The sequence below is a fragment of the Monocercomonoides exilis genome, assembly GCF_001643675.1.
Source record: "Monocercomonoides exilis strain PA203 chromosome Unknown scaffold29-1213020, whole genome shotgun sequence".
NCBI lineage: Eukaryota > Preaxostyla > Oxymonadida > Polymastigidae > Monocercomonoides > Monocercomonoides exilis.
Genome location: NW_027150574.1, coordinates 552,586 through 566,482, shown reverse-complemented (window position 1 = coordinate 566,482; position 13,897 = coordinate 552,586). Strand labels below are relative to the sequence as shown.

General features: G+C 40.9%; 1 protein-coding gene across 1 annotated transcript; it reads right to left on the bottom strand.

The window, feature by feature from the left end:
- Nucleotides 1-155: 155 nt before the first annotated feature.
- Nucleotides 156-11,341, bottom strand: MONOS_9999 (uncharacterized protein; the record flags this gene model as incomplete). Its single annotated transcript, XM_067880548.1, has 2 exons — nucleotides 156-11,251; nucleotides 11,331-11,341. The coding sequence occupies 2 exons, from the start codon at nucleotides 11,339-11,341 to the stop codon at nucleotides 487-489; spliced, it is 10,776 nt and encodes a 3,591-aa protein (XP_067725372.1). The 3' UTR covers nucleotides 156-486.
- Nucleotides 11,342-13,897: the final 2,556 nt, after the last annotated feature.

The following is a 13,897-nucleotide window of genomic DNA, read 5'->3' as shown; positions in this document are numbered from 1 at the left end:
TCGAAAAGTGTTAAAACTATCATTTCTGTTTGGTAGGCTTTGATGCATTCCCGCTTTCGAAGCACCAGTTGCTTGCAATCTTTCATCGATTCCAGAAAAGCTTTCAAGTATTTGTTCATCATTCTTTCTCTCTGAAAAAAAAAAGAATAATGTGATTGTCCTGTGATTTTTCATTTTGTTTTATTTTTGGAAAGATAAATAGAAATCAATATGAATACATGAGCACTGAAACAATTAAGATGATGATTAAAACCACCAAAAAACACAGCAATAATCTTAAGAATTATATGACTATGAAAATACAAACGAATGAAAAACGGCATACTAATATAAAAGGCACGTTTGTCAAAATATTAATGATGTGCAAATGAGATGAAAAGGTTTAAATAATAATGCATTAAAAGTACTTTTCACACATGAGCATTCGCATGAAAACAAAATACATTGACTCTAAATCGTTGTGAAACGAGTGAACAATAATCACCTTCATTGAGTGATTTCTTTTGTTCCACACTTTTGAATCAGCCGAATTGCCCCGTCGCTATCAATTGTGTATGAGCATGCTTGTGATTCCTCCTTATTTCCAGCACATGCTTCTATAATGTCAATTGCATCAGACATTGTTAGCATTGCAGATCCACTTGGAAATAATTGGATAAATTCCCTCTTCATCTCCATCAGGTTCATCCTTTCTGAAGCTTCTGCCGACAAACACTTTCGAACCATCTCACACCACTTCTGTCCTCTGAGCATTTGGCAGTTCGGCCTTTCTCCTTTTGTAATCTTATCTCCTGCAATTGCTGCCTCAAACTCTCCAAATGGGATCTGAAGTGTCAAGCACTCCCACAGCATCATCCCAATTGAGAATGCCACTGACTGCTTCGTTGCTCCCATGTTCTTGTTCATCAGCAGCTCTGGCGCCTTCCATCGCAGACACTCTTTTTTGAAGGCATCCTCATCCTCAAACGCTGAGGATGGCAGAGATTCCTCTTCATCATCATCATCACTTGCAGAAGTCACAATAGTTGATGAAGAGATGGAAGAAGAGTCTGAATCATCATCTGATAATAAATCAGAATGCATCACTATGCAGATAACCATGTGTTCTGAGAATAACACAATGTGAGGACTCAGATTGGCCAATGACTGAAGTGGATTGTCCATTTCATCAAAGGAGTGAAGTGCAAGATTGGCCACCCAGAACAGGATCTGGGCAGTCGTCATCTCCCTTTCCTTCAAGCTCCCAATAGCCATCTCCTTCTTCTCGTTCTTTCCATGAAGAAGCATGAATAATGAATCTCGCAGATCCACAATCAGTTTCTCATGTGGAGATGAACATGCCATTGCATCCACCAGATTCGACATCGATGAAGTGGTTGGGCACATATCCTCCCCTCGAACAAATGTTGAATCTGAATCAGTTGTTGAAGTGGTTGAGGTGGATGAAATCGATGGCGATGGAGTCTGCTTTCTTGTCTCCTCCTCCTCCTTTTCCAATGCCCAATCTGGGATCTTGTCTGAATCTCTCCCCAGAATGTATTCAGTCGATCCACTTTCAGACAGAAGGTGCTCAGATGACTCTGAGTGTCCCAAGCTATTCTCATACACCCTCTTCTTCATCCTCTCATCGTTCTTCTTCTCTGCCTCCCTTTCTGCTCTCCTCCACTGCTCCTCAGGCGACATCTCCATCGTCACCATCTCAAACGCTTTCGGATCCTTCTTCACTGTGTCTTCAACAATCTCTTTGTATTTCTGTGCTTCCTCTTTCCATTTCCTCCATCGAACAACAAACACAATAAATCCAACCAAAACAATCACGAATAGCACAACAAATATCACGCAAATAACAGCCCATGATGATTTCTCTTCTTTTCCGCCTTCAGCAACAATATTATCTCCCTTTGACTGGGGTTCACTTTTGTTCTTCAGAATGATTGCTTCGGTGGACGATGGTCCCTCTTTTTCTCCAAAAAGAATCGAAGCACTCACTTCTGCTTCCTCTTCTGCCTCTCGAATTGATTTCGAAGGTATTTTCCCCCAAGCCTCATCTTCCGAGACAAACCCTTCGGATTCAAACTCATATCGCACCACCAACGCTTCTGATCGGATGGCTGTCACCACCCGAAACGATAAATTGCAAGGCAAAAGAAGTTGCCCTTTAAATGTCACCTTCAACTCTGCTCCTTCCTCTTCCACAGCCACACTTTCCAAAGTGGGGACAAACAAAGAAGTTTTCCTTTCTTCCACTATCCCGCTCAGTGTGCATCCTTCATTCAGCATCCAAAGCGATTCGTTTCTTTCCTGCCCGTCTCCGCCTTTCAGACTCCAAATATTCAGATTCCCTTTGCCTCCGCACACAATGTTCCTTCTTATTGATGGGTATCCCTCAATCCTCGGATCATTCTCCATAAATTTCCCCTCTTCAATCGTAACATATCCCCCAAAGACGCCAATCCCTCCTTTTGAAAAATTCTCAATCGTGGTGTCTTTCATATTCGCTGAGCTGTTAACAAACGAAACAGCTGAAGATGTCCATTGGCATATGTCTGCTTCTTCCTTATTTCCACATCTTTCCAAATAGCCCAACTCACCTCGAAGCACATTCCAATATATTGACACATTGTTGCACCCGCAAAAAGTCATCACACATCCTCTTTCAGATTTTGAAGATGTGTTTGAAAAAGTGCAATTACCAAAATAAATCCCTTCGTTGAACGATGAGCATCCAATAACCCCTCCCCCTTCCTGAGCAGAAGAAACATTGTTAAAAGACACTGCTTTCAGTTCAACTGATCTTTCTCTTCCACTTTTCTGCTGCTCAGAAAATGATAGCGCTCCATTTATTAGAATGAATGCTCCTCTATCTAGAACAACATCTTCCACTTTCATTTCAGAGAGCAACACGCAGCCACTCAAATGAGCGATTCGAACTGAAGCTTCGGCAGAAAAGTGCATGTGAGATATTTTTATCTGTGAAGCAGTCACTTGCCCATTTTCGATTGAGATGAGCGTCAGTCCAATCGTTTGAGCACTTCTTTCTTCCTGCGATTGAGCAAAACTGCACAAAAACAATGATAGGCTTCCAGATTCTGCAGTGAGCAAAATGTGGTGCGCTGAAGAAAAATCTGAATCAAAGAAAAGCTCAATCTTCGAGACAGAGACGCTTCCTGATGTTGATACTACGCTGGATCTTGTGTGCGCAATATCGCGGAATATGGTGAGTTTCGAGGGATCTTCCTTTCGAGACGCGATTGAAAGATCTTCCAGATCCATCTCCTTTTCAACAAACGACTCGTCATCCACCAGAAGTCTGCTTTCCACATCGTTCGTCAAATGGCTCAGCGCATAGCCGATTGTCAGGCACGGAAGCTTCAGTGTTCCGCATTGTCTGTCATTCTTCCCGTTCTTGGAGGGAGCGGATGACAAAATGATGGTGTCTGCCTGGTGGATCGTGACAAAGTCCATCAGATTCGTGTCGCTTTTGTGGTTCCTTGTGTCCATCCCGTAGATGGCATTCAACCGCGTGTATGCCGTTTCTCGCAAATCAAAACAAAACTGCGTTTCGTTGATCTGGTTCTCGATGTCAACACACTCAACAAAGACGTCATTCCCCACTTTCGCGCTGTTTCCTTTGAATGTCATCTTCTCAAACAGAAACGAGAGTGAACCCTCAAAATTTGCATATATGTAAATCCCTCCTCCTTTTCCGTTGTCGTTGTTGCATCCACACTGAATCACTGATGACTTGCTCATCGACAGAGCTCCTTCGCTATGAAGCTCCTCAAAAACATCGCCACCCTTCTCTGAACCAACTGCCTTGCACGAATCAAATGTGCATTCGCTGATTGATATCACTGAAGCACAGCCAGACGAACTGATAATTGCAGGCCCGTTTCCATTCCGAGTGATCAGCTGGAATGTGGAGTTTTTGATGGCGACAGAGCAGTCAGCAGCATTCTCCTTTTGGTATGAGCGAGAAACTATTTTCACAAAACTTACTCCAGAAAATGAACATCCCGAAGCCGCAAGATGCTGCATTGCACAATCGCATCCGTTGCTGATCGCAAACACACCCATCTCCGACATCACATTCTCAACTGACAGCTTCGAAACATTCAGCACTCCGCTTTCCATCAACAAGAGCCCAACCTTCGCTGGAGCATCTCCACGTGTCTCAGCTACAAACGAACAATCGCTTATCCCAATCACCCCACTTTTTCCAACAAATGAATACTGCCGCTCGTTCCAAAACCCTTCCGATAGTACAACTGAAATCCTATTCAGTTGCAAAACGCCCTCGCTGCTAATTGCGGGATCGGTGCCACTTTCTGTCTTGTTTGCAAAAATCAGCTTCCCTTGATTTTGTTCTTCTGTTTCAACTTGTTCAATAATAAAGTTGGAGAGCACGAACGAGTTCTGCACAATCGTCTCATCCACTATTTTTATCCACGTCTGCGGAGCACCTCGCTCTATCTGCATCATCCCTTTCCACATGCTCATGCACGGATCCTCTTCGCTTCCGCATCTCATAATATCGTATCCACCAGAGCTCACAAATATTGTTTGGCTTGTGTATGCCTCCAAGAAACGGAGCAGGGTGGTGTCTTTCCAGACCAAATCTCTTCCACAAAACAGCAGCACGTCTTCTCTGCTTTTCCTGAAGTCAAAGCAGAGTGTTGAGAGTGTCACACTTTTGTTCAGATCATCTGCCGAGATGAACATGTTTTTCCCTATTTGCGCCTTGTGGCCAGCAAAAGAAACACTTTCCCCAAAAACAAAAGGATTTTCCGTTGGGGCACCTTTGGATTCAAGAAATATAAATCCTCCTCTCCCATGTTCTTCAGAGCAACCACAGCCAACCGTTTCTGTCTGATTCATCGAAAATGTCGCTTCATTCAACAGCTCCACACAAACAGCACCTCCCTTCTGACTCGACTTTGCCGATATCGACGAAAAATTGCATCCGATTATTTCACACGAAGAATTCACCTGGACAGGCGTTGACGAGAAAGACAGCGAAGAGAAATCACAATTCAGCAACTGAACGTCACCTGCTTCAGAATGAATGAGGCAGAACTCCAAGTCTGATGCGCTGTTTCTGTTGAAGGCGCATCCATTGAGCGAAAGGCAAGAATCGGCTGATTCAGAATGGAGAAGAAAATTTTCGTTGTTTGTGAAAGAAAAAGGAAGCGAAAACTGAATCATTTCCAACTTCAATTCTTTCGAGTTCTGAATAATTGAATTTTTCTCTTCCCTTGCTTCCATGGCATTCTCGAACAACACCACACACTTCTCATCTGCCTTGTTGGACATCACTTTGAACGATGAGAGATCGTAATGGTTTTTGATATTTGCTTCTGTATCAATTCGTATAACTCTATTCTGTGCATCCAAATCGATGTTTTCATATCCTCTCCAGAACGACAGGCAAGCGAATTCCGCGCTTCCACACCCCAAAATGTCCATTCCATCCCTTGAAACAAAGATTGTATTCTCCTTCCTTTGGATCAGGAATAGCAGAAGATCAACAACAGATCCTTTCAGCAAAACATCATCTGTGCCTTTCAGATCAACAATGTTTTCGTTTTTCCCGTTCTGAAGCTGAAACGCAAACCTATCTCTCACAACAGTTGCATTCACATCTGTGCTCAAAACAAACATGTCTTTTCCTTCAAACGCACAATTATCTGCAAATACTATTTCTGTAAACTTCATGCTCAACAGGGGATTCTCTGAAATGTCCAAATACAACCCGCCTCCTCTTCCGCCTTCCTTATTTGCAGAACAGGAGCTGATGCTTGTTCCGTTGATCTGAACATCGCTTTCTCCTTCAACAGAAATAAGCCCACACCCACCATTTCCTCCTTCGTTCCTGCTGTCTGTTATACTCGTGCCATTCTTCCAGTTCAGAGTCCTCACTTTCTTCAGCACAACAAATCCGCCATTTCCAAATGAACAGTTTGTGCTTCTCAATTCATTCAGAAAAATCTCATTTCCGCCTTCTCCAACAACCATTCCTTTTCCGCTTGATCGAATATCGCTCACTTCGACATTATCAAAAGTGCACACAACTTTGCCACTCAAAAAGATTCCGCCGTCAGTTTTATATTCCATGTTCTTTATGATCACTCCATCCAACGAGATCCTTCCTCCTCTCCCTGTTATTATCCGCATGCTTGTCTCCGCGTTTGCTTCCGGATCTGCGCTTCCGAATGTGCACTCCACAAAATACGTTTTGCCCACCCCAACTTCCACCAGCTCAGCAAAATCTGATATTCGCGGCAGCTCAAATCCAATCTTCGAAATCGTCAGCGTCGTAAACGTGGTTCCAACTACCATCTTCAAATGCCCCTCTTTCCCCACAATCACCTGACTCCCGTCCTCCCCTTTCCCTTCAATTGTAATCGGATCGTTTTCTCTCTCTATTGATCCGCTTAGCTCGCACGATGAAAGAACTCGCAGAATCCGCTTCTCCTCGGTCATCTTCCCTGAAGCATACCAAAGCTCCTCGCAAGGATAATCATCAGCACCGCACCCGTCTGTGTGGCCATTGAGCGTGTTCACATATATTATTTCGTCTGCTCTCGGAAACAAATACTTCAGAAGCGTGTCAGATCCCTCAGGAAATGATGGATCGATCACCCACATCGTTTCCTCCTCCTGGCCTTCTGTGGCTGATCCTGCCCATTTATTTCTGTCAATTGTAATCCGCGGCGTTGGGCACACAAGATACACATCGTATCCCAGCATCGCATCATTGCTCAGGAATTTGTTGTTTTTCATCGAATATCCAACCTCGCTGCTCAAAAACTCCATGTGCAACCCTCCCCCCAAACCATCCGCTTTCCTCACTTTGCTCTCTTCAACCGTGTTGTTGTTGAACAGCAGCTCCCCATCGGCTGACACAGTTGCAACGACGCTTCCTCCTTTCGAGCCACTCCCCATGCAGCTGATAAAAGTGAACCAGCAAAAACTCACACTCAAACTCTTTCCACTTCCAACTCTTCCATCAATTATCGCTCCGTTTCCTTCGTTTCTTGTCAACAGGGTGAAGTTGCTCTTTTCCAGAGTTGCGCTCGAAGATTCCTCAACGAAAAAGACCCCGTGATTCCCAAACTGTGTCGGCCCAGACACTTTCGAGTTTTTCATTTCAACATGGCTCTTCGACTTCGCACCAACAAGCCCTTCGATTGACCCTGTCTTCAGGTTGTTCCATTCCACATCTTCCAGTGTGCATCGGCTGTTACCGCCGCTCAGTTCAACCACTGGCGCTCCCAGCAGTTCTATTTCGTTCAGCACTCCCCTCAGAATATGGAGATTGCCACCTCTCACAATCACGTATCCAAAGTCGATCTTCTTCGATTGCGCGTTCACCGAGCAATCAACCAGCGAAAGGGCGGAGCCGCTGCACAGAAGCAGACACTTTCTTTCGGCTGCTGCGAATGTTGTCGAAACATTGAATGCTATTCCACTGAATGAGATTGCATTGCTTGTCTCGATGAGTCCTTCGCCTTCTCCTGTTCCATCAGACATCACATTTATCAGTGTTCCGTTTGTCTCTGCTTCAATGTCCATCTCTTGCGAACTCAAAACAATCGCATTTGCAAAGCAGAAGCGATCTGTGAGCCTCAGATGCGCCTTCGAATCCCCAAATCGCACAAAGCCCCCATACGGCAGCGTTCCACACGGATAATCCGAAAATCCGCATCCTGTGTAATCAAGGCTCTTTTCCTCTGCTCCACCAATAAAGCAAGGTTCCACAAATGTTCGGAAATATAGCACAAGCGGTACGTGGAATTCCCGATTTGTTGTGCTTCTCTCAAATCCCATCATATCCTCAGACAAGAAGGTTTCTGTTTTGAAACACTGCAGCCAATTGCTGGCAATCTGCCTCAGATCTTCTCCGTCAACAAACAGCTGTTTTCCTTTCCAAGCATTACAACCACTGAAACTGATATTATCGAAGGCGATGCTTCCGATGCTTTCCTTCAAGCAGAGATGCATCCCACCCCCCAATCCTTTCCCTCCATTTCCATTGCCATCCGAAGGCACCATGCAGTTCTCAAAACTTGTGCTTTTCACACTCAAAACGTTCCCGCTTCCAACCTTCCCCATGACACCCCCGCCTCGAATTCCATTCCCTTCGTCACATGAGCCAGTAAAGTTGCAACTTTGGATTGTGATTCTTTTTTCATCTCCATTTGCTTCATTGATATATAAGCATCCACCATCTCCATTTATCCTCCTCGTTCCAGTTATGTTGCTGTTCTCTATCTTTATTGAATTGTAGTTGTCTGCAAAGATGGGCGAAGTTGTGAATGTTGTTGCTTGTTCCATTTTGAATCCACTTATCAGAAGATTCCCGCTTTCAACAAAGATCACGCCGAAGGAAACAGGATCATTCGTATTTTCTGAAGAGAATTCCACACAACAGTTGGCGATGGAAAGCGACGATGAAGAGAAAAGAAATGCTTTTCTTGCAGTTGCAAACAACCTTTGCACACTCAATGACAGATTCACGAGGAAAAGAGCAGAAGAGCACATCACCAACCCATCCTGTGTTGCTCTGTCTGCGTCTTTAACTGAAACAGGCACAAGTGCTTCGGAATAGATATTCACTGGTGTTGAAGAGATAGAATTTTCCTGTTGAATTATTGATCTTGAAACAACTTTGATGTTGTTTAATGAGTCGCTTATCCGATTCTCAACACAGTAATCGATTGATAAGCAAGCAAAAGAAGGATATCCACAATGTGTGTGATCAACTCCATTGTCTTTGTCTGCAATTATTTCTGTCTGGAGACTGCAAAGATACACATGCAGAGGAATGATTGTTGAATCCCTTCCATTTTCACTTCCGCTCAAAACCAAAGCGTCTGACGGCAATTCCGATGAATCAAAAAATCCAAAAGAAGACGAATTGATCATTTGCGAAAGCAAAATCCCACTCTCGCACCAGACAAACACATCCTTCCCATATTCCGCTCTGTTTACCTTCACCTTCGAAAATGCAACTGCATTCATTATTCCAAAGGAAGAAGAAGTATCATCACAGCGAATGCTTATCCCTCCCCCTTTTCCACCAGATCCTTCTTCGCTCTGCGCACTGCATTCCTCAAAGCTAGTCGATCCATTCACAACCAGAACGTCACTTTCGCTCAGCCACGCACTCATTCCTCCTCCTTCGCCTCCTCCATCCACACAAGCACAGCAGCCATTAAAACTGCATCCATCGATTGCCATCTTTCTGCTTTGGCTGTTTTCCAGTGTATTCTTCTTCTCGATCGAAATGCATCCTCCAGTCCCACTCATCCTCTTGATGCTACTCATCGTGCATCCCGCACAGTTTAGCATTCCAGCTCCAGACAGACTGATTAGTGAAGCAGATCCAAAGGTAATTGGCGACGCTGTGGAAAATCGGTTCAATAGCAGGCTCCCACCGTTTATCTTAACAAATCCAAAACCAAATTCTGTGCTTCCACTTGATGAACATTTCAGCGAGCAATCAGTCATCGCAAGCTCCTCAGACAGGCACAAAAGAAAACAAGAATGCTGTCCTAATTGTGAAGATGCTGAAAAACTCAGATTCGAAATGGAGGTTGCAATCTCAACAGTAACCATTCCTTCAGAAGTGCTCGTGCCTTCGCTCAACACTTTAATTTCTCTCCCTCTTGCGGGACTTTTCACTTCCCATCCATAAACATTAAAGATCAGAGATTCTGTCCATTCAAAGTCTGCATTCAGTGTGATAATTCTTTTGCTGCTGGGAAAACGAAGTGCTGCTGCATATCCAATGCTTCCACATGGATAATTGGCTGTGCCACATCCTGAAAAATCTCTGTTTTTAGCTCCTCCAACAAGAGCTATTCCTGAAAATATCTGAAGATATGCAAGAAGAGGAACAGGATCTGCCCTGCACTGCTCTTCAAATCCCATCAGATCATCATCACTCATCCCTGTGTGCACAAATTTTAATGTGCTTGCTGTGATTGACGAGCTTAATGAAATAGCATCAACAAATATGTTGTTTCCCTTCCAAGCAGCACATCCATAAAATGATGTCTCCTGTATGACAAAGTTTGATGAACTCCCCGTCAACTTCAAATGAATTCCTCCACCTTTTCCTTTGTTAATGATATCTTGTGGCGTTGTGCATCCCTCCATTTCAATCACCTTCAGACTTCCAATCATCAATCTTCCGCTCGCATCCAACATACAGCTCATGGAGCCTCCATTTCCTTTGCTGCATATACACCTTTCAAATCGCACTCCATCCATTTTCAATTCATTTCCAGAAATTATATTTACCACCAACACTGATCCGTCTCCTTCCTTTCGGGTGATATCTCGAAACGTTGAATTCTCGAAGCTGCAGCATTGCACAGAAGACGAGGATATTTCCAATGCTGATGCATCAGAAAAAATCATTGATTCAACAACTGTGCTTACCATGTTAAAAAATCCAACTGAAAGTGATATCAATGGTGACTGAAATGATGAAGATTGCGCTGTCTCAGAAGTTATCTTGCATGATCTGAGCACAAGCTCTCCAGACGCTGAAGAAATGGCGAATAAAGGCAGAGAAGTCGATGCAGAAGAGTTTCTTATGATGAACAAGCCAAACAGAGTGGCACATCCAGACGAAATTTGAATGAGGGGTTTTGTATTTGAAGAATTAGAAGCCAACTTTGTTTCGAAGTCATTTGATCCTTCGAATTCAAGATACTTTGAGTCAATTCCAATTTGCCGTTCCATATACTGACCTGCAGCTATCTTAATATGCACAGGACTTCCTTTGCCTGAAACAGAAGCAATTTTAACAGAGTTGTATATCGTCAAGCACGGTAATTCTACCCATCCACATCCCAAAGAATCTGTGCCTTGGACGTCTGCATAAATGTTGCCAAGCTTTCCAATCCAACTGCTTTTATCGCCTTTCTCTGCTAAAGTCAGACGGTTGGCTTCCAAATACTTATTTGTCCAGCAGAACACAAATTGACTCTCGTTTAATGCATTCTGCCACGGATTCATAGCATACAAATCTTTACCTTCTCCAAGCGCATCACACCCAATAAATAAGCAATAAGAAAGAGTGCAGCAATGAAGGGTTGCATGGTCTCTCGAATCAAAACAGATAGCTCCACCAAAAGTGGCATTTGCGCAGCAATTCTCAAATAAAACGTTCGAATATGACACTTTAGCACCCTCTCCATTCCAGATTGCTCCACCTCCATTGCAATAATCATAGACACTTGTAACAAAACAATTTCTAAACTTGCAATTTGAAATAAGATCAGCACTCGAAAAGCTATGATGTATATGGCAGCAACCTCCACCCCATCTTGATTCACATGACTTCATACAATTATTTTGAATTGTTAAAGGCCCATATCCTTGGCAAGGCTGCAAACATGATGAAAGTCCAGATGTTTTCAAATTCCAAAAAGAATTGTTTATAGAGTCGAAAAATCGATATTTTATTGTATATGCTCCTTGACATTCTGTTGAATTTGTGAAGTCTGTGTTTTTGATAATCACAGAACCAGTCGAATCATGTGATATTGCTATACCCGTGAATTTTTCATACAAGCAGTTATCCACAAATGTGTCTTCTGTTGTTGTGTGATATATTTTTTGACCAATAATTTTCAAGCATCTCACAAATGTAGAATTTAAAAGATTCAGCGACCCGCCTGACACTTTTGGAACAATACAGCCTTCTGTTGGGTCGGATATGGTTGAAACAATGCAGGATGATATGGTGAATGATGCATTATGTTCGACAAATTTGTTGCCTTTGGGATGTTGTTGCGATATGTTTCTAAAAGTGCTGGATTGTATCGTTATAATGTTGTTTATCGATGATTGGATAAGTGGGTTTGAATTGAACAGCGAAAAAGACGAAAGCGAAGTGTCTCTGATTTCGATGTAACTTTGATGTTCTCTAACTATGTTTGTTGGTGGAAATGAAATCAATGAAGGAAGAAAAACGCTCGAATGAGACTGAACCAAAGATAAATTGCAAATGCAAATGTTTGCCTCGTACGAATGAATAAGCCCATTTCGAAATTGTTTCAGCGAAGATAATATGCAGTTGCTCACAAAAAATGCCGATTTCCCAAACAATGAAACAACTGCTTTTTCCAACTCGCAACTGAATTGAATACAAAAAACACTTATTGTCGAATTGTATGAAGCAAGATGCGAAACAATTTCAGTCTGACAAGGCACAACGTTTATGTTTGTCCCTTCTGAGTGAGTGATCTGGCTTCTATCTGACCAGTTTTCACGCATAAATTGCTTTTTTTCGAATATGCTCGATTTCTTTGAAGCATGATTTAAAAGTCCACTTTTCTCGCGCACTTCACAAATATTTATAGCGTGCGTGTCAAAACAGATCTGATATTGGCAAATTCCAACAAAAAAGGAAAATAAAAAGGGAAAAATCATTTCTTTTTCAGCAGAATAATCATATGGGAGGTTTTTGAAAATGAAATTATTCATTGTTCTTAACTTTGATAAAAAAAACAAATGTTAGATATTAAAAAGCATCATAAAACAACACATTTGAGATGATTAATTTGGAACAAAATGAAAGAATTTTTTGGGAATTTTGTGTTATTTCGAATTTTTCTCAATGGAACGTCTTTTCTAAGTAAAATCTTTCTTTTGAGTTTCAAAATTCATTATTATCAATTATCATCATTATCATTTTCATATTCATTTAAATTTTTTATTTTTTCTTCAGTTAGTTGTTTCGAAATGAGCACTCTAGTGAAAAAATTAGTTTATTATCCATTTATCCCCATAAGAAATGTTGTTCGATTATAACATAATCAAAAGAGTGATTAAATAAAGGATTTGACAAAAATTATTTTCAAATGTCAAACATGTTTATCATTTTCGATAAAAAAGAATTAATGAAAAAAAAAAAGAGAGATAGGGTGGTTTTTTTTATCCGGACTTTTTTTTTATCCGCACAAAATTTTAAAATCAAAACATCTCAACAAATATTCAATATTAATTTTCAGAAATTTGCATAGTTGTATATTAGTTCATATGACATCTATTCATATACAAATTTTTAATAGGAGTGCCATATTACTTTTTTTTGAAATAAATAATTTTTATTTTAGAAAATCCGACTTTTGATGAATTTTTCAATATTAATATAACGATTCAATTCATCTTTTACACACACAACCTATTTTTTCCATGATGTAAACAATTTTGGTTATTTTTTATTTTTGGAAATTTGTTTGTCTTGACTGTGTGGAAATCCATCATTTTTGAAAAATCATTGTCAATGGGATAGTTATAAACATATTTTTCATAAAATGAAAAAGCATCCAAGTGAATTTAACACATTCATTAAATAATACAACACAGTTTGTGCAAAAAATACCGAACAATATCGATTTCTCAAAAACTGAGAGAGAGGAATAATTTGGATAATTAATTTCCAAATATACTTTATCAATACGTATTTATTAGGCATTCAAGAATTTCATTTTTATATCGGCGATTTATAACAAAAATAATTTTTGAAATTTCTGAGAAAAAAGATTTTTAATTTCTTTGAGCTTACAAAAATTAATATGATTTGAATTCAGTCTTCACAAAAATAAAAGTCTCGCATTTTTACAAAGTTTAAATATTTCACTTCAAGCATTTTCATTGAAAAAATTTTCACTTTTCATTGACTTTTTTATATCAAAAAATACAATAATAATGGGTCCATTTTTTGACATTCGTGAAATGTTAAAAAACTTTGTGTTTTGATTTCAACGATGCCTGTTTTTGGATATGAAAATCAAATTTATCTTGAAATCTGAGAAAGAAAAAAAAATGTTATGAGCGAAGTCATTTTTCAATCCCTTGTGCAAAAAATGCTTGA